The sequence below is a fragment of the Lolium rigidum genome, chromosome 6 (assembly GCF_022539505.1).
Source record: "Lolium rigidum isolate FL_2022 chromosome 6, APGP_CSIRO_Lrig_0.1, whole genome shotgun sequence".
Taxonomy (NCBI): Eukaryota; Viridiplantae; Streptophyta; class Magnoliopsida; order Poales; family Poaceae; genus Lolium; species Lolium rigidum.
Window position 1 is genome coordinate 101,709,330 of NC_061513.1, and position 21,177 is coordinate 101,730,506.

The following is a 21,177-nucleotide window of genomic DNA, read 5'->3' on the forward strand; positions in this document are numbered from 1 at the left end:
CATAGGCATTGACAAATAAATACCTTGTCACTAGGTGATGCTAAATTTCAGGCGAGTTTTGATAACACCATTGTCAACCATATCCAATATTGCGAGTATGATCATCGTGCTCTAGTAATTTCGTCCAGGAAGTCTGACTGGATTGATCTAGGTATGATTTTTAAACCCTTTCGGTTTGAAAATGCATCGACGAGGCATGACTATTGTAATCAAACGGTTGAGGAGGTGTGGAAGGCTGATGGAACAAGAAGTTTATGATGTTTTAGGATGTGTTCGGCACAGGTTGAAGCAATGGAGTGTTTAGTGTAAGGGTATATTGCCCCTATGTGTGGTTTTGGTAATTAATGACAACCCCTATGGACTAATGTTTTCATTGAGTTTATATGAAGGAATATTCCATAGGTACTACTTGTATTCCATGTGTTGGATTCAAGTATGGATGCCATGAAGATAAAGATACACCTTGTGTATTGGCATCAAGATCATCGATTTAAAGATACATATGTGATATGATCAAGAAGAAGAAATGAAGATGGAGTTCTTACGTGGAACTCAATACTAGCCATACTCTATCTTATGTGATAAGCAATGGATGATCAAGATCTTAAGAGCTTGATTCCAAGTGAAGAACTCTTTATATACACCTCAAGATATTATGATAGAGTATGAGAAGATACAAGGTTGAGTTGGGCAAGTTCAAGATGAGAATCTTAAGTGGATCACATGCTTGAAGCTTGCCGTCCATTTGGTGATAATGGACATGTGAAGATGTGCATCACTGAAGCCTTCCCATCATGGTGTATGGGGGAGCATTTGTGAGTCTTCACGAAGCAACGTTGATCAAGTTGAGGCATTCCGATTTGAGTAGAGCTTGAAGAGCTATCATCAAGAACAAGCGGGATGCGCAAGGAAAAGGTATGGCCTTGATAGGTTTTCCTTTTACCGGTCTCAAGGTGGTTGATGGGAGACCGAATTATAGGATAGATAGCCGCACTATTAAGAGGGGCTTTCGGTTGGGTAACTTGATCGCATCGTCTTAGGGAGCTCAATCCTTTGCATACTTTGCATATCCCTATTTCTTCTTGGTGTTTTTCTGTGAGAGGTTCTTGAGCTTGTTGCTAGCTTTACAACAAGCCCAAGTTCATCGAAAACGGAATCCGCATGCATCTTCTATTGCTTTTTCGAGTTTGGACGTCTTCACCGTTTCTTGACGGTGGGAGACTCCCTCTCTAAAATCATCTAAAAATATCATGTGAGGAGTCTTCACCGTTTTTGTTGGGGTTCTATTCGTCGTTATCTTTCCAACAAAATTGGTTTCATGTCAATCGGGGTCCGGACACAAAAGTTATCACAGTTTTTGTATAACATGTTTTCCTGCTCACCCGGTCTGGGACCCGGTCGGACCGGCCCGTGCGCCGGACTGGCTCCGGCCTGCCGCCCGGTCAGCCGGCCTACCAACCGGCCTGGCCGGCGTGCCGACCGGTCAACCGGTCGCCAACCGGGAGCCAACCGGATGAGCTCCTGGAAGACGCAAAGTGACCCCCGGTCGGGGTCCGGCATGCCGCCCGGTTTGGACCGGCTGGTCCGGTCTGTGACCCGGTCTGACCGGGCCCTGGACCGGACGGCCCGGCTCCAGGCCCGGTTGACCGGCCTCCTCGACGGTTTACTCAGCCCAACTTTTCCCCAACGATTATATTTGCTCTTGGGCTATAAATAGCCCTTCTTCCACCTTGGGCTGAGTTAGTTCTTCCCATTCTCTCTCCTCCATTGTTGCATTTGAAGAACTTGCTCTCCCCTTTGATTCCTCCAACCATTCTTGCTCATTCTTGAGGGATCTAAGAGAGGAGATCTAGATCTACACTTCTACCAATCCATTTCTTCTCTAAGTGAGGGAATCTCTTGGGATCTAGATCTTGGAGTCTTTGGTTGACTTTTCCCTTTGTTCTTCCTCTCCAATCTCATCCTAGCATTCGTTGCTTTGGTGGGATTTGAGTGTGAAGGACTTGAACACCTCTAGTGTTCTTGCTTTGCATCATTGCATAGTGTTGAGCTCTCTACCACGATTAGTTCGAGTGAGAGACCGTGAGCTTGTTACTCTTGGAGGGAGACCTCCTAGTTGGCTTGGTGATTGGTGCTCCGGTGATCTCTTCAAGAAGATTGTGAAGAGGCCCGGGCTTCTCCTTCGTGGAGCTTGTGAAGTGGTTGTGGAGCTTGCCATCTCCGGAGCGGAGGAAAAGCTAACCATAAGGAAAGGGCCATTATCCTTCGTGGGTGTGGTTCGGAGAATAGGGTGAGCCTTCGTGGCGTGGGGAATCCTTCGTGGGACCTCCACCCCTCCAAACGTGACGTACCTTGTTGTAAAGCGAGGGAACACGGGAATACATCCTCGTCTCCGCGTGCCTCGGTTATTTCTATACCCGAGCTCTCTTTCCTTGTGATAGCCATCGTGCTTGAAGTTCATATATATTGCTATCACTTGTGCTACATATATCTTGTGCCTATCTTGCTTAGCTCTAGTTGCTATTGTTACACTCAGTTGAGCTTAGCATACTTAGGGTTTGTGCTTGTAAACTAAACGTTAGTTTAATTCCGCATTCTTACAAGACAAATCCGTAAGAGTTTTTAATTGCCTATTCACCCCCCCCCCCTCTAGGCGACATCTCGATCTTTCATTTAGGAATTCGGGTATATGTTAAAAAGCAACTGAAAAATCTGAGGGAACGATTGGAAGTGTTGAGATCTCAGCCCCTTCGAAAGGGACCATCTTCAAAAGAGAAAACATTAGTGGCAAAAATTTCAGAACTTTTATCAAGGGAGGAGTCGATAGAAAGACAAAGATCTAGAGCATATTGTGAATGGCACTTGGTCCTGGAGCTAAATCAAATCTATTCATTTTGACAGGTCAAGCAGATGAAGACCAATTGTTGCAGGTTGGAGAAGAGAGGATCTTAGAGAGGTGCTTGGCTGTAGGAGATGCCCAAGTGCTTGGCCAGAGATCATGGCGACTGCCGTCGAGGTGCTTGGCCGGCGGAGATTACGACAAGATGTTGGCAAGGTGCTTGGTCGGAGATCATGGCAAGGTTCTTGGTCGGAGGAGATCACGGCGAGGTGTCGGCTAGGTGTGTGGCCAGAGGAGATCAAGGCGAAGTGCTTGGCTGGACGGAGATCGCGGCGAAGTGCTTGGCCGGATGAGATCAAGGTCAGATGCTAGCTGGGGGCAGGGGAGTTGCTTGGGTGGGCGGAGGAGAAGTTGGGGTGGAACGCGATGGAATATGACGATGACACGACATTTAGATCTAGCGAAGGTAGAGATGTAAATTCACATGTTTTTCACCTGGTCAGAAAATTGCTTCTTATAAATCGGAATGGAGGGAGTAGAAAAATATTCACTTTGCAAGGGATTGACTCAAAAAAAGAATCCCATCTCTTTTTGGTACTTGTGTCATGACTCGTCACTTCAATTTGATCCCTTTTTTAGTGTTAATTATAAAAATACTCACTTTTGCCTCAAAATGGGTTAACTACAATATTTTGCGAAAATAAGAGGTTCTGCAAAATTTCCAGTACTTTGCATATTTGTAGAAAATCAGTAAAACGTGTGTTATATTTCCAGCTTAGTGTGTGCAAAGTTGTCACATAATCTGTCGGCTCACAATTAGGACTAGGTATCTCCTGTGGTTAGATGGATAGGAGGGTAGTGGCACCCCTAATCTTAGATTTGACACTTTGGTGTCTCCTAAAGGCGGAATATTCTTTAGTGAGAGGTGACGTTTCTGTTGACAGCGAGGCACCTGTAGTGACTTCGTCAATCTCAAGACCCGTCGGGTCAGTTATTCAACGCGGTCTCTTGGAGGTGCTCATAGGTGTAGCGTGTGTGTGTGCATGCGTTCATAGGGGTGAGTGTGTGCGCGTCTTTGATTGTAATGTGTTTCAATAAAAAACTAACTAATTAATAAATACGTTGCCCCTCCTAAGAGCATCTCCAGTCGCGTCCCCCAAAGTGTCCCCCAAAGCGATTTGGGGCGCGCCGGACAAAAAAACGTTTCCAGTCACGTCCCCCAAAGCCGTTTTTTGTCCGGCGCGCCCCGATACGGTGTCCGGCGCCCCGAGCCTGTCCCCGCCCCGCAGGGGACACTCCGGGCACGCCGAAAAGCGAGGCGGGCTCCCACATGTCGGCGACTATTTGCATAAACCGTTGGTTCGCGCCTTTTTTCTCGTTGCTCCTTCCTTCCCGCGCCTCCCACCCCTCTGCCACCATTGGATTTGCCGGCCGTTTCGACGTCTGATCTCTTCTGAGAGTCGGCAGCATCGTCGCGGCTGGCACTCCCGTCGGTCATTCCGCCGCCGCCGCTTCGCCAGCGGTCCCAGAACGCGGCGTCAAATCCGTCCCACCTCCGCGCACACAAGGTGCTCGACGACTTGCCAGGTAGGCGCGATTGTCCGTTGTTCGTTGCCTCCTCTGTCGCGGTGGAATTTTAACCATTGATTTTGCTTCAGACATGGATAGCGACGACGAGATGCTTGCCCTGCTGCTGGAGGACGAGCAAGCCTTCGACGACGACCTCCGGGAGCATTTGCTGATCATCGCGTCCCTCCAGAACATGCTTGACGCCGAGGCGGAGAAGAGGAAGAGGCCGCGCCGCGGAGGATCAAGGCCGGGGAGAAAGAATTCCAAGCCGCGGCGGAGGATGGAGGGGCATACCATGCAGCACAACGACTACTTCGCAGATGATGCAACACATGCCGACAATTTTCGGCGCCGGTACGGATGAGCAAGGGTCCGTTCATAAATATCCTCCACGGCGTTTGAGAGTTCGATCCCTACTTCAAGCTCAAGCACGACCCTGTAGGCGTTATCGGGTTCTCGTCGATTCAGAAGTGCACCGCCGTCATGAGGATGCTTGCACATGGAGCACCTGCCGATACACAGGACGACTATCTTCGCATGAGTGAGTCTACTGCCATTGAGTGCATGTAAAAGTTTTGCCGAGCTGTGGTGGGAAAGTTTAGCAAATACTACTTGAGAGGGTCAACTGAGGAAGAGACTGCAAGGATCATGACAAAAAATGTTGCCAGAGGATTCCCTGGAATGCTTGGAAGCATCGATTGCATGCACTGGTCATGGAAGAACTGCCCGTTTGCTTGGAAAGGTATATACAAAGGGCGTCATGGATATTGCAGTGTGGTGCTTGAAGCTGTGGCAGATTATGACCTGTGGATTTGGCATTCTTTCTTTGACATGGCGGGATCACACAATGGCATCAACGTGTTGCGACGAGCCTCCGTGTTCGACGGACTAATGGAAGGGCATGCTCCACCATGCAACTATAAGATCAATGGCCACGAATATACCAAAGGCTATTATCTAGTCGATGGTATATATCCAAAATGGGACACTTTTGTCAAAACAATCTCGAATCCATCAGGTCTGAAGAATTCTCACTTTGCTACGCGACAGTAGGCTTACAGGAAGGATGTCGAGCGGGCATTTGGTGTGCTTCAAGCATAATTTGCAATTTTCCGGTACCCTGCTCTAAGTTGGTCTCACGATCAAATGTGGGAGGTGATGCAGCCTTGTGTGATCATGCACAACATGATCATCGAGGATGATCGCAAGAATCATGCCAGGAGACATGTTGGTCTCTATGAGTGCAAAGTCCCTCTTGCGGAGGTTGATCATGAGTTGCCTGCAGATTTTGCTAATTTTCTCGCCATGCACGCAAAGATCCATGACAGCAATGTTCATGATCAACTTCAAGCTGATCTCGTTGAGCATTTGTGGAGGATCAAAGGAAATGCCGTAGCACCTTGATCTAGCCCTATTTATTACATTTGTTTAGTTGTTTTATTGTTTGTTGTATTTTAATTTGAAAAAAATCTCCGCAAACATTATTTATTTGTATGTTATATTTGATAAATGGTTATGTTTTCAAAAGGACTTAAAAAAGTTTGGGGTGGCGTTTGGGGGGGACGCGGCTGATGAGCGACGTCCCCCAAACGCGACACGAACAAAACACGTCCCCTAAACGCTTAATTTGACGCCGTTTGGGGACGCTTTGGGGGACGCGACTGTAGATGCTACCAGATCTCCGCCTCCCCTGCTACCTACCGCTGCCGGTGCACGCCGACCTCCGCAGCCTCTGCTCCGATATCACCTCACAACACATCAAGTCCAAGTAGAAAAAACAGACCTAGTCCTCAACTAATCCCATCTGCGGAACGGAAAAAAACCTTGATCCCCAGTAGCGCAGCACAAGCCCCCGGCTGCACCTCCAGCTGCAGCAACGCGCTAGAATATAGGTGGACACAATGCGCCGCCGCCTCCTTTCCCCTCCCGCCGGAATCTGGCCGGGAGGAACTGTTGGGAGCTCCTATACGCCGAGCTGGTCGGTGCGGGGGAACGCACCGCACACCCCCCCCCCCCCCGGGCGTATATGGGCTCGGCCCATTTAGTTTGATCGTTGTTCTGATGAACGTACGCCCCCCGGCGTGGCTTACTGGGCCCGGCCCAACAGAAACAGGTAGGATTTTTCTTTTTTTGTTTCTTTTCTGTTTGTTAAATTTTTACTATTTGAATATTTTTGAAAAATAAAAATTATCAAAATCTGAATACTTTAAAAAATAAAATTGAGCATCTCTGCTTTGAACAAATTTTAAAAGATTTTCGCTTTTTAAAAAAAACTTTTGAACAATTTTCAAATTGAAACAAATTTTAAATTTGAACAATTTTAAGTTTCAACAATTTTCTAATCTGAACAATTTTAAGTTTAAACTATTTTCTAATTTGACATTTTTTAAATTTGAACAATTTTCTACTTTGAACAATTTTCGATGTGAACAAATTTTAAATTTGAACAAAATTTACATTTGAACATTTTAAAATTTTAAACAATTTTTAAATTTGAACAAATTTCATGTTTGAACGGTTTTTAAATTTGAACGGTTTTCAAATTTGAACGGTTTTTAGATTTGAACGGTTTTCAAATTTGAACATTTTTTAATTTTTTTTCAATTTGAACAATTTTTAAAAATTAAAATTTTCGAATCTAAAAAATATAAACAAAACCGAAAACAGAAAAAAGAAAAGAAAACAGAAAACAGAAAAAGAAACCAGAAAAGAAAAAAGAAAAAGCAAAAATGAACTGCACAGGCCAAACAGACCCAAATTGTTGGGGTGGCCGCATCTTTCCTGGCGGTGGAGAGACGGCGGCGGGGCAGGCCCTGGCCCTAGCAACCATGGGCAATGCCCAGGGGCCCACGCCTGAGGAAGGCCCATTACCGTCACTAGCCGCTGTTGTTATCTGTTTTTGCTCGAAAAAAAATTGTGAGCAAAGGCCCAGCCGGCCAGAAAACGCATACGGATGCCGATCCTGACAGAGAGGAAAGGCAAAGCCCAGCGGGAGCCATCCTGCGATCGATCTAGACCTCCTCTTCGTCGTCTTCGACTCCACCACCTCGGCTAGCGACGCTAGCTGTTGGCCGCCTGGAGTCTGGAGATCGCCCCTGCCCTTGTTCATCTGCGCCTCGCTTTTGTGCATCACGGCCCACTGCTGGCTCCTGCTCGCGGCTCGCCTGTGCCGGCTCCCGGCTGCCCGACCCTGCTCCACGGTACACTGGTACGTACCACCGTCCATGAATCCATGATCTGATAATGACTTTCAGTCTTTTGTCTCGTTGATTGACTCTGCTAAACAGAAAATCATTAGGCGGTTTACATATTATTCATGCATCTCATAGAAATTTGGTTCTTATTTGAGGGTATACTATATTTTGCTACTCTTTTAGTCTTTCTATCGTAATATGACATTACCTAAGTGTTTAGCAATTATTTCATACTATACATCAATACATGTGTGGTTAGATGTTAATTTTTCATATTTTACAAGTATAAGTAGACACATATGTGTCTGTAAATTTTGATATATGACATATATACATATTATCCCCGGGGCCCAATTGTGAACTACGCTCTAGGGTCCGCAAAATATAGAGCCGGCTCTGGCGGCGAGAAGTCGAGGCGCATATGGCGACGACAGGTCGGCCGGGACTGGCGGCAAGTCGGAGCACGGGGGTAGTTGGTGCAGGCGACTGTCTAGAGGGCGACGGGAGAGCGAGGGAGCTGTGCGGGAAAATAAACTCACATTTTATTTCTGTTGGGCTGAGGAGAAAGAAAGAGGCGACATGCACCGTTCATTTTGATTTAGTGGTGGTAGGCACCGTAATTTTTCTAACTAAGTAGGGCCAAAAAAAAGTCCCAGATCTGCCGCTGGAGGCGAGAACTCATGGGCGCTACCGCTGCTGCCGCCGCGCCTAAACAACCCCGCCCGCCTCCCACGTAAGGTAAGTCCCAGATTTTCGCCGGAGGCGATAACGTGCCACTAACCCACGAATTTTGTTGGGTACGAGCATGCGCTTTAAATCTATTATATGTAGCCCTGATTTTGGCGCCTTCCCCTTTGTTGAGTGATCTGATTCTGGTCGCTAGAGTGCTTGTGCTTTTCATGTGATGCGTCTCCTGGATTGTTGTTCGTTGGGGATATGTTGTTCCTCCCTTTTTTTCCCGCTGGGATCTCATCCTTACGTTATTATTAGTAATTTGGGTATTTGATCCCTTTATGTTCGCGAAAACATGTGGTTTCTGGTTTAATTTTATCCTAATTTATTTGAGGTTAGCGTGGCTTTTGTGAGGTCGAGATGTCGGCCCTTTGGTATTTGATGATTGTGTAACTGTTTAAATCAATTATACTGTACTCTTTATGAACGTCTGAAAGATTGGATTTTCTCCTTTTCTTAAGGGTTTGAAATATGATGAAAATCAAGAGGAAAGATGTTCCAAGTAGAACAGCGAGCAGTAAGTCAATTGTTGTCAGTCTTTGCACCTCTTTTTTTTGTTGTTCAAAGTGTTCACATATATGCTTTATAATGCTTCTGTAACTAGGAAACTTGCGTTCATCCGGTAGATTCATTGATGATGAAGGTGTACTCAGTCAAGAACTTGCTGCGAAGTTGTCTCCAAGCATTGTCTGGCTTGCCTCATTTGTTGGTGATTGTACTATATGCACAACTCTTCCATCTTCTGTATTTAATCATCATTACTGAACTTCTGTCCTTGTGTAGGTGAAGAGCCACATTCAGTATGCACAGGCATAGTTGTCCGAAATGATGCACTAGGTGCATCTTTCGTGACATCTGGAGATTTGGTTACATCTAGAGAGTTTGTTACAACTCAAAATTCAGGTTCTATCGATAAATTAAAGGTTGGTTTTGCCAATTTTTCTGCACTTCCTCACGCGCAGATTTTTTGAACAACATTATGCATGTAAATGCAGTGGTGGCACCAGATTTTAGATGCTAGTTATTCGTTTTAAAACAAAAAAAATCTCAATGCAATATTATGAACTATAACAACTAATATATATGACCATCATTTCAGTACGACAATAACATTTTTTCAATCAAGTAATAATACATAAGAGATAAGACCATAATTACATAATAATTATCAATACTGCAACAATATAAATTTGCATTGAGGAGGTACCTCTTGAGTTAAGAATTGATGATATCCCATCTTAACAATTACAATATAACTCTGCGTTCTCCTTGTTGGTCGCCTTGTTGGAAGATATTGATGGCATCCTCGTCCTTTACTTGATGCAGCATTAGTCTGATTAGTCTTAACAATTACAATATAACTCTGGTCGCCAATTGCAAATTGATGTCGGGCGGAACATGAGAAGTAACTTGGTGCAGCATAATGTCTTATATAAAAGCCACTCCCCTTTCCTCAAACCATTGCGTGGCTCATTTGTGGCCATACATGTGTTTGGGCCCACGGTGGGCTTTACTAGACCCCAGGAAGCCTCACCGGGACCATGAAAAACTCGCATTGACTGGCCCAGGGAGCCCACTTTGACTCCAAAAGCTGGCACTTCTATCTGCGCACCACCTGGGTCTCCCTGCGACCACCCCTTTATCCAGTCGCTTGGTCCCACAGCCCCCAGGATGCCAAGAAGGGCATCCTTTGGTCTACCAGCTGTCCCGTTGATGCTTCTTCTCTCTCCTTGCAATTAACTTCTCCCGTCAAGCCAGAGAGGCTGTTCCGTCGAGACTCAGAGCCAGAGTCAGCGAACATACATATGCGCAGTGTCTTGGGCTGGCCTGCTAGGCTGTTTGTGGCTATGGGCCTGATAAAACATGTATATTATTTTTTTTTTGCGCAGAAATTTCGGTATTAATTAGAATGCACGTGAATACACCCAGTGCCGCCAATGTGTAAGTGCATATCCGTATCTTTATATGAGATGAGCTAGCCAAGGAGGCTGAAAATGAATCAAGGAGGTCTATCGGCCAAAACAGAACTACCAAAACACCTAGATCTAATCTAATCTAATCGTATTGTATCTTTGCCTGCTGGTTTAAGATGTCTGTAATCATTTGCTAATCATTCTCCTGTTGTATTGTTACAGATAAAAGTGCATCTACCAAATGGGAAAATGGTTAATGCATCTGTGCAAGACTACAATGTAGCTTGCAACATGATTGTTGTAACCACTAAGTCCTTCCCTGATCTCCGCCCAGCATGTCTTGATAAACAGATGCAAGTTGAGCATTCCACTCTGTTATTAGCTGCAAGTTTATGCCCCATGTCAGACAAATTTTCGGTCAAAACTGGGGTACTGACTAACAGTCCGATTGGAGTTGAGAGTCATGGAATCATGTGGTCCACGTGCGAGATCACTGAGGTGCTTTGTCAATTTCTGTTCTATTTGTTCTAACTGTCACTTCTTTTGAGACATCACATATTTTATTCTGTGCTAGGTTGGAAAAGGTGGACCTCTTGTGGATTTTGATGGGAATATTGTTGGGATGAACCTCTGTATGAGAGCGGGAGCAACCCAGTTCGTGCCAAAACAGTTGATTGTTGAATGTATGTGTGATCTTGGGTTCTGGTATGTCGTCTATACTTTAATCATATATACTGATGAAAAATACAAACACAAATTGTGTTATGAAGTCTATGGGTCTGTTGGCTTTCAACCAAATCTGGCTAGATAAAAAAAAGTTGACTGCCCCAGCCTGATTTGATTGGTCTTTGGAATGGCGTCAAATTTTTTTTTGGCTCGCCTAGCCCTACATGCACCTGTTCTTTTTTTCACTTTATTTAAACAGCCTAGATATCTCTATGGGGGACATTCAGATCTTACGATGTTCAAACCCCGGCCAGTTTAGAGCGAGCGACTTTAGTACAGCTGTACAGATCTTCCTTACACCATTTAATGATGTTGATGCACTTTGGTCGATGAGTCAATCCCAACTGCACTCTTGGAGCCCAGTTCATCTGGTACAGATCTTCCTTACACCATCTAATGATGTTGATGCACTCTGGCCCGATGAGTCAATCCCAACCGCACTCTTGGAGCCCAGTTCATCAGGCTGCGAGTGAGCAGAGGGTGTGTGAAAGCTCTGCCAAAAAATAGCTTCACAGCTCTCCCTTGCTTCTTTGTGGGTCTCCTTTGGCGCTCAGTGGTGGCTGATCAAAGTGTAGGATATTTCAGTTGATTAACCAAACGATCCTGTACAAGTGTCAACCTAATTACTCCTGTCAGGCACAACCCAATAGCAGACAACACACCTCACTATCATTTTATTAAAAAAAAGTTGCCGTGAGTTCAAAGGATGTTGAGTAGATGACTATTTGTCGGTGTTCCAGTTTGATTATAGTTGGATTAGTTATGCATGCTGATTGTAGTTGGCGATGATTGTCACTTTGAATGGTGACATCTGTGCTGGACATATGCATTTCTTTACGTGCTCACATGTTTCATGTTTTTATTGGCTCATCATGAAAATGGATTGGAATGAAACACGAACTAATCAAGCCAAGTTCCCAATTATTTGCCAAGCAAGTTGGCTGCAAACCAATGACCTAAAAAATTTGCAAAAAATTTGGCAGCTACAATGGTTATAATCCAAACAACATTGACTTAGCAAAATATTGGTCATGCCTTTGCTTCGGTCATCGTACCAAACCGACTCAAAACAAACACATCATCTACTATTGGTAAATATACTATGCAGTATGATAAATTTACTACCTTCTGCTGCAGGATCTATGTAAATAACGTTCCCACACCATTTGACTTCAGTTCAGAAGGTGAGCTAGGCACACAACCACTCATTTGTAATCGGTACACTTACATAGGTCATGCTGAAGTATACATATATGAAGCCTGTTGTCTCAATTAAGTCCCCTGTCCATTATAGGTACTTCAAGTCTAGATACTATAATTAGCTCAAGTCAAAGTGGCTCAAGTAAGGGAAGTGAGAATGAGAACCAGGAACCTTGTGCATTTGCTAACCATGGGGCTAATGGCATATGGTGTGACCTCAATGAAGAACTTGCTTCAAAGCTGTCTCCGAGTATTATCGCCCTTGCTTCATTTGATGGTGATTATACTACTATATGCACATTTCCCATGTCTGCATTTAGCCATTAGTATTTAATGACTGAGATTATGATGTTGTGTAGAAGAGGGATTGCATTCTGAATGCACAGGCATGGTTATCGACAGAAAATTGTCTTCAGCCTCTTTTCTGACGACTGGAGGTTTGTTCGAACCATTGCATCAAGATCTCTGGCATGGTTTGACGGTTTGTGCTGCTAATTTTTGTGTGATTTGCCTGCTTATTTGTGATATAGATAATGGTAACGTATGATTTTCTGTATCATTACAGATCAAAGTACGCCTTCCAAATAACGAAGTGATCCATGGGCGGTTGCAGTATTATTCAGCTCCTTCCAGTTTGGCTGTTATCACCACCGATTCCTTGCCGCCTTCCCTTGATCTTCGTGTAGCTTGTCTTGGCAACGACATGCAAGTTGAGCCGTCTGCTGAGTTATCAGCTGTAAGTCGGTGCTTTGACTCAGGAAAATTAATGTCCACAAGAGCAATCATCGAGGTGCGCTGTTGATATCTCGTCTAATTTTTCTTCATGGTCAAAGTCAACAATTGTATAGCCAATTCATGGTACTAGGGTCATATTATTTTTCATTATATTATGGGCACAGAATTTTCTGTTGCCCCAGAATTACATTTTTTCTCTATGTGTGGTAGGCTGAGCGTAAGTTAATATTTTGTGCTAGGCTGTTAGTGGAGGACCACTTGTTGATTGTGATGGAAATATTGTTGGCATCAACTACTGTGAGTGGGAAGACAATCTATTCCTACCAAGTAATCGTATTTTTGAATGCTTGGGGAGTGATGTAAACTGGTAAGGTTGAATTCCAGCATTTATGCTGAATATGTTTTCCAGTTGGCTTACTGTCCTTTGCTATTTTAACCCTTCAACACAGTGTGACAGTATGCAAATTGGTTGTGAAGACATTATTTTGTGCACTAGGTCTCTTGACAGAAGTGTAGATGTGTAGAATAAATCAGTATGGTATGCATTTTTTCCCATACGGAATAAAACATACTCCCTCCGGTCTTAATTGACTCAAATTTAGTACAACTTTGTACTAAATTTGAGTCAATTAAAAAAGAACGGAGGTCATATCATCCATGCACAACGAGAAAAAAAAAGCTAAGGACTGAGGCCTGAAAATGCTAACCAGCCAAAACCAAAAATTCGAAATATGGTGTCAATATAGACTAATAGTTACTTTCATTCAAAAGCCATAATGCCATATTGATGAGAATACCATATGCACTATGCGGGAACAAGAACTGTTAAGCTTTGAATTTCTATGTTGTGCATGTTGAAGTGTATAAGTAGATCGCCTAGCCCTTTTCATTAGTTCGGACTTTTGGTTGCATTGGCTAGTGCATGAAGCTTAACATGGTATCAGAGAGCCCATGGTCTCGAGTTCAAGTCCTGGCTTTCGCAATTTATCCTAAAATTGTTGTTGCCCCCTCAGAGTCCACATATAGGTACGCCTAGGCCTGTTGAGCCTGCCTCTGACTCTACACGTGTTGACTTGTCTTCCTATCTTCCCGTCACACATGAGGGGGTGTTGAAGTTGAAGTTTATAAGTAGATTGCCTATCCATTTTCATCAGTTCGGACTTTTGGTTGTGTTGGCTAGTGCATGAAGCTTAACAGTGCAGTTGTGCTTCATTATTGAAATATATATATTGAGTAACGTGACATCACCAAATGTCAAGGTTATGGAGGTGATGGGGGCGTTGCAACTTGCAAGACGTCACCCCATTCTTACCTTTGAAACCCTTAGGGTCTGTTTGATTTGAGGTCAAGAAGTAATGTGTTAAGATATCCATGCCCGATGGGTATATCTTCTTTTCTCGTTTCGTTGCATGAGGGATTAGCCAGTTTTTCCTTGGGTAGAAGGTTGTGAGGTCGGTAGGGTGAACCCCTTTTTTGTTTGCTTGAAGGGATGAGGTTTATTGGTTGTTGTGCTAACCTTTTTGTCATGAGGTGATGAGATTACTCCTTTTTTGCATTTGATTTCAGCGATAGATAAGGTGCACAAGTTTACTATGACATGATCAGCAATATATTAAACTATATAACATTTTGAAAAGTAGAAACTGAACTTTAACATCTTAGCCCTCATGGAGGCGAGCATATATGCCAGACACATAAATTAGCATATTTATTTTGTCCATTGACAATGCAAAATTGAGTAAAATGTAACTTTAACATGACATGACATACAATTTAACAAATACTACAACCATTATTTCTGTAGACAATGGCTTAAATGGTCAAATACACTACACTTCCATGTGGTCAATCTTGTATCCATCCCTTTAAGCATGAAAGAAAACTACAATGTTGCTCATTTTCTTGCAATGTTACTATTCATTCTAGTACATCACAGTGTGCTTTTTTTCTTGTTGCAGAGCTGTGCTTTCTATATTTTTTATTTTCTTGTGAACTCTGTTTTTTTTTATCATGGCCATTCATTTGTTTTAGTTATTTGACATCCATGCCTGAAAATGACCCTTCAGTTTTGCATCGATTACTACATTCAGGGCTGCAAGTAAACAAGATTGCTGCCGTACAAATAAGATGCACAAATCTTCCACGCCTCATAGCGACGGTCCAGAAGGTAAGCCGAGCGCAATCACCCTTAAGATGATATGCACTAGCAAACAGTTCTTCATCATTTCCTACCGTTACTTACCAATAATCATATTTTGGTGCCTCCAGCGCTGCGCAGGGCTAGTTTAAGTTAATGGTTGTAGTTGTTCTATCCTGCAACCTATCAAATTCTAATGTTCCGAGCAATGGCAAATAGTAAGCCTTTTGATCTTCACCAGATCACTAGTTCCTTCATCTTCTTGCAGAACTCACTGATGATGAACTTAGGCGTATACTTCCTCCCTGGCGACCTGATGGTGAGTGGGTGTTTTGATCTTCCCAATCCTTACCATTACATGGTGAATTGCTTCACCTTTGTTGCACCTGCATTTGTTTTTGCTATGACGGTCACTACTAATACATTGCCTTGAATCGCTTCAACATGTTACACCAGGATTTACAGAACGAGTAAATGCCATCTTAGATGCTTTTGGTTACCCCTTACCAAGTTTTGCTGATGGTGAGTAGTTGCTATCTTTAATGATGATTGTTCCCTACTGTGTCAGTTTTTTACAACAACGTTCTGACTCCGCAACTGATGTGCCATGTTATTTAACCAGTTGGCATGCACTTGAAATGGGATTTTGAAGAGGGATTTGGCGCAGATGTTCGGAGTGAACCCATTAGGAGAGTTACTTCAAAGATGTCTCGAAGTGTTGTGGCACTTGCCTCGTTCCTTCGTGTACCAACAAATGACGGTTCTGGGAACTACAAAAAGGGTGCAAGAAAGTTTGCTTGCACAGGTGTATTTATTGAATGCGATGAATCCACTACAAGAATTCTAACCTCAGCAAGTTTGGTTAGAAGTTCTGGTGACGGAACCATTCAACGTGAATGGAAGGTTGGTTCTCTTAGTCATTTTTAAAGCTTATTTTACTTGTTCATTTAAGATACTACGGAGTAGTAAGTCTCTCTTCATCACTGTAGATTGAAGTGTGCCTTCCAAATAAACAACGTGAGGAAGGGACATTGCAATATTATAATTTACAGTATAACGTCGCTGTTGTTAGCATCAAGAGGAGTGCCTACAGTTATAGTACAGCAAAACTCGATGAAACGTCTCAAACTGAGGTTGGAGCTCAGGTAGTAGCTCTAGGTCGTGGCTTTGAATCAGGCAAGTTTATGGCCACACACGGGGCTGTGACAGGCAAACGTAGAAGATTTGGTGACGCAACACTTCAGATATCCACTTGTAAAACCACCAAGGTACACTGGTGACTTCTCTCATTTCCTTCCACCTGTTTGAGGCAAATAGTCCATGAGAGTATGAACTATATATCAGTGACTGTTTTCCTTTGTTGGCATTTCATTGTTATGCTATAGGTTGGGATTGGAGGGCCCCTTGTTGATTTTGATGGGAACTTTGTGGGCATGAACTTTTATGACACGGAACAAACTCCTTACCTATCAAGGGTTAGAATCCTTGAACTCATGGCAGGTTTTAATGCAGAATGGTAATGCCCTGTATCCTCATGTAATATATAGTTTAATTATTTAGTCTGATGCAAGTGGGTGTCAGGGGAGTGGTCTTGCAAGATCCTTTTGATCACAACTAGTTAAATTTCGGGCGATACATTGTAGAATTAACAATAGCTGAATTTGGATTAGGTTTTTAGCCTATCTTTGATCTAGTGCTACCCGAGTTTCAGTTAAGAAGTCATTGTGTCTTGTTTTGCAAGTTTTGAATTGATTTGATATTTCATTGGTTTCATCTTGTTTGGAAATAATGACAATATTGATGCACCTGGCATAGAGCTTATCTAGTGTTTCCCAGCCTCGGATTATGCGCAGGAGTTCTTTTGGGTTGGCTGAGCTGCTTGTGTATTGCGTCCCTTCCTAGATAATTCGATAAGCCATATTGAGCTACAGTTAACATACAACACCATGCGCTGTTGAACTGATTTGATATTATATAGGTCTGATCATGTTTGGTAATTTGATACTATATAGGTCTGATCATGTTTGGTAATATATGATAAATAGTGATGCAATCTTTTTCTCAACTGGCATTTGGCCTCTTTACTCTGGTGGCTGTTAAAGCTAAAGTTTCGGCCAGACATCGAGATTATGTAGTGGTTTGTAGTGTCAAATTATCTGCTGTGTGTTGTAGTGTAGGGCCAACTGCTATCTATTTCATTTCTTTTTGGGTGCGAAAAGACTAAAATATGATTTGGTTTATCTTCAGGACTGCTCGTGTCGAGACTCCAGACAAGTTTCCTAGGTACTTATATCTTCCTGGCCCCATCTAAATATATTTCGTACCACATAAATTGTTCAGCTTCTGACCTTTTTTTTCCATCCACAGCTGGTCTGTGCCTGACCCAGAATGGTTTTATCCGAGTCGCTACCCCGCCAAACGTCGTATTGCAAAATTTAGGTTAGAGTAAAGAGTTGTGTTCGTATTTTATTTGAACAGAATCTGAGTGGAAGTTTTGTACTCGTATTTGATTTGAACAGTGAGCCCGTATAGGTGAGCCCATATAGGTGCAGTAATATGCAGTCGACGTTCGTATAAAACCATCATAGAACAACATAAAATATAGAAAACTTGATAAATATTCATCATCCTATAACATGAGGAACTACTCACAAGTGTCAAACATAATATGGACCATAGGCATAATGATTACAACACAATCTGAATATATAATCTCTCCACCAGATAAAGATAAAGTATCAATCATAAACATGCAACTAGCCTCAAAATGATATCAGGGGTTCAATTTAATACAAACTATAAGGGTGATGAAGTCGATCTCGTAGATGTAGATGGTGGTGATGATGGTGCTAATGGAGATGCCTCCCCTCAAGCCAAGGAGGAGTGGTGATGACGATGGCATCGATTTCCCCTTCACCAGAGACACTGGTGCGGTAGGAACTGCCTTCTCCCCGAGTAGGAGAGGGCTATCGCCTCCACCGCCGTCTCAATAAATCTTGGGAAAAATATGGCTTGGATTTTTAGGCGAAACGAAGGCTTTGGTATAAAAGGGGGCCCGAGACGATGTTCGAGGGCGAAACAACCTCGGGTGGCGCGCCCAGCCAGGTAGGGCGCGCCACCTGATCTCATTTCTCCCTTGCGGCTCCCCTCGCGTGCTTCTTTCTCTCACGGTCCTTCTCTGGGTGAAAAACTGATCAACTATTTTTGTCTCGAATTTTGGGTGTCCAGAAAGCCCCTAAAACAATAAAAAACGAAAAAGGAGGTTTTATGCCTCCCATGAATTAAATACCAATGAGGGCAAAGTCCCGAAAATCAACTAAAAATGCATAAATAATAGTATATGATTGCATATATCAATGTAACCTAAACAAATATGTAGCAATAATGATGATGTAAAATGCACGTATGAGGGATACATTTGGGTTTATGCTGGATAGCTATACCATGGCAGGGGCAACACTAGCAAGCCCAGGTGGCCGATTTGGGTGACAGAGCTATGAAGATGGTCGGGTTGTCCAGTTGCTAGAAGATGGAGGCCCAAACCGACTATGGAGAGACGAAGGCGGTTTCGATAAGGTTTGGGGAGGCAGAAGACTTGTACTCCATGTGTAGTTAGGTAGGATTCCACCTCTATCAAACCCTAGGTCTTAGCATTTTTATAAGCCGGCCTGGGATGCTTATAGGGCGGTACATCAATCTGAATCTCTAGTTGGTAGACATAGCTCTTTATAATATGTCTTTGTGCTATTGCAATAAAGTTCATAGCATCAGTAGGATCTCATCGCCGTTGAGATCCGAAGCTAGAAAAAATCGCCGTCTCTCACACCAACCCGTACATCTAGTATTCAATCACCTCAAGTAAACCCTAGCCTTGAGGACCCCACCATAGCACTATCGTTATCATGGCAATGCCACTACCCTCCACGATCTGAACACTCATGAAGCAGGTCATAAGCACAAGAAGAAATTTGAAGAAGTTGCGATCCAGGCCTGCATGTGTGATCTCCTTAAGAACAAGTGAACAATCAGAGGTGAAACTGAGGTGACTGTTTGAGAACGAAGAACCTAGAAGGGAACTGAGGTTTTGTGAGGCGTGTAGTTCACTCATGTACAACAAGATTGATTACGAGCATCACATAGCTAGAGTAAGCCATATGGCTAAAGTTATAAAGTGGATGCTTGAGGACAAGAAAAGACGAATGATTGAGAAAAGAAAACACCCAAGTTATGTGAAGATTTGCTACGTGCAATACCGTCGTCAACAATCAAATAGTTTACGATATACACATCACTCGCCATAATCACAAGTCTAAACTAAACATGTCGACAATGTGTGATGGTCAAGACCTCTACTCTTCAAGTTTTCTAAGTTTCTAAATGTATAACTTCTAGTGTTCTATCAATGCTTGCCCATCTCTTCCCTTCACTGAGCTTGGGCTATATTACTCCAAAATTTTAAGGTATGCCATTGCAGGGTAGCCTATGTGTAAGTTCATTATTTTGGTGGTACATGTTGATGTAATTGACTGAAACATTTTGCAGTTCAAATGTTATGCAACAACTAGCGGTTTTTTCTATTAGGTGTTGATGTCTACGTTTCAGTTTTTTTATACATACATTTCTACTTGTTATACGATGATGTTATGTCTTCACACTTTATATTATCATGATGTGATAAGAGACACAGTGTCATATCTACACACTTATATTCTATCACGATGTGATAAGAGCACATTGTCGGTCTATACACCTTTATGAAAATGTCACCAGATACATACTATCATGTCTACACAGTGTTATCAAACCTAGTAACGCTGGCGTGGCGACACGTTTCAAGACAGTAAGGTGCAAGCTATAGTGGAAGTGGCACCGCCGAAATGGACATGCACATAAGAGCTTAGGATGTCTGCTCATATGGCCGAATGATGCATCATAGACCGCGTAACCCTGGGAGCACACCCACACCAAACCAACCTGGACCTACTGGACCAACAACTGTTGTGGAACCAAGTCAGGGCGAGTACAAACTCGTCCGCCTCAAGAAGCGACGATTGGGTGACGAGGGGAGTGGTTGGCGCGCGCGACCGTCGGGGTTGGCTCGCAGGGGTGGTTGACAGGGGAGAGGCGCGTGGGGATGCATCGGGATAGGAGAGGAGAGGCTAGACATGAAAGCATTTGAGCGCGAATCACTTCGCATGATGATTGATCGGATGACCGCGCGAGGGTGAAGATGCGTCGAACGAGCGCATCCGTGCTTTCAAGTAATTGAGCTATATTCCCTCTGTTTGCTAATATAAGACACTTTAAATACTTTAAAGTGAACTAGCAAAAGTGTCCATGCGATGCAACGGGTTTATTTTTATTATGCCTGATATTTTTTCATAACCCGCCAGCTTTCGCTCCGCTGGAAGCCGCCCGAATCCTGGACCCTTGCCTCGCCTCCTAGCCTTGCTACGCCGCCGGACCATGCTCTCCGCCCACCGGCAGTGCCTGGCGCCGCCATGCTCCCTATCTTCGGTTCCTCCGCGACGCGCCTGAGCGCCCCACGCCGGCCTTCCTCTGTTGCATCCCACGGTGCTCAGCTGGGGCTCGTTCCTTCGATCTCATCCCGCGCCTCGACTTTCTTTCCAGTCTCGTCTGTGCATTCTGTTTTTTCTCTTTCCTTCCATCCTCTCTTTGGCCATCGTTCTGGTATTTTTAATCCACCACACAGGATACAACGGGTCAGCAGTGCATGCTATTTTGGGGACACCTTGCTGATAATCCAGGCAATTAGCTAGGTATATGAATAGGTGCAAGTCGGTACAATAAAGCGAGGTGGGATTATTGAACTATACTTTTTCGTCCTGTAATATTTTGGGAGAGAACCGACAGGTGGAGGCCTGGTTCTGGTTCGCTTCTGAAGTGCGCTGGGTCGACAACAAATGCTTTCCAAGGCCCACTCCGGACGGACGAGATGCAAACTGTTTCAGATTTACGACGAAACGAACCGGTACACGGTAATTTGACTTATTATGCGATTTGGTGGGAGGTTAATATGGTCCAAAAAATTGTTGAACGAAAATTTTGGCAGAAACTTTACTTCCTTTATTATTAGGTATATAGACTAAATATAAATTAAAATGAATGAAC

General features: G+C 43.6%; 1 protein-coding gene across 1 annotated transcript; it reads left to right on the plus strand.

Moving 5' to 3' along the window:
- Nucleotides 1-8,938: 8,938 nt before the first annotated feature.
- LOC124663037 lies at nt 8,939-16,565 on the plus strand (the record flags this gene model as incomplete). Its single annotated transcript, XM_047200796.1, is given in 15 exon segments — nt 8,939-9,043; nt 9,118-9,257; nt 10,470-10,745; nt 10,822-10,952; nt 12,111-12,157; nt 12,268-12,450; nt 12,533-12,654; nt 12,739-12,963; nt 13,148-13,275; nt 14,999-15,075; nt 15,314-15,364; nt 15,502-15,567; nt 15,668-15,948; nt 16,035-16,313; nt 16,431-16,565. Coding segments are annotated over 15 exon segments (2,246 nt in total), but the record flags the coding sequence as incomplete, so codon positions are not given.
- Between the last annotated feature and the right edge of the window lie 4,612 nt (nt 16,566-21,177).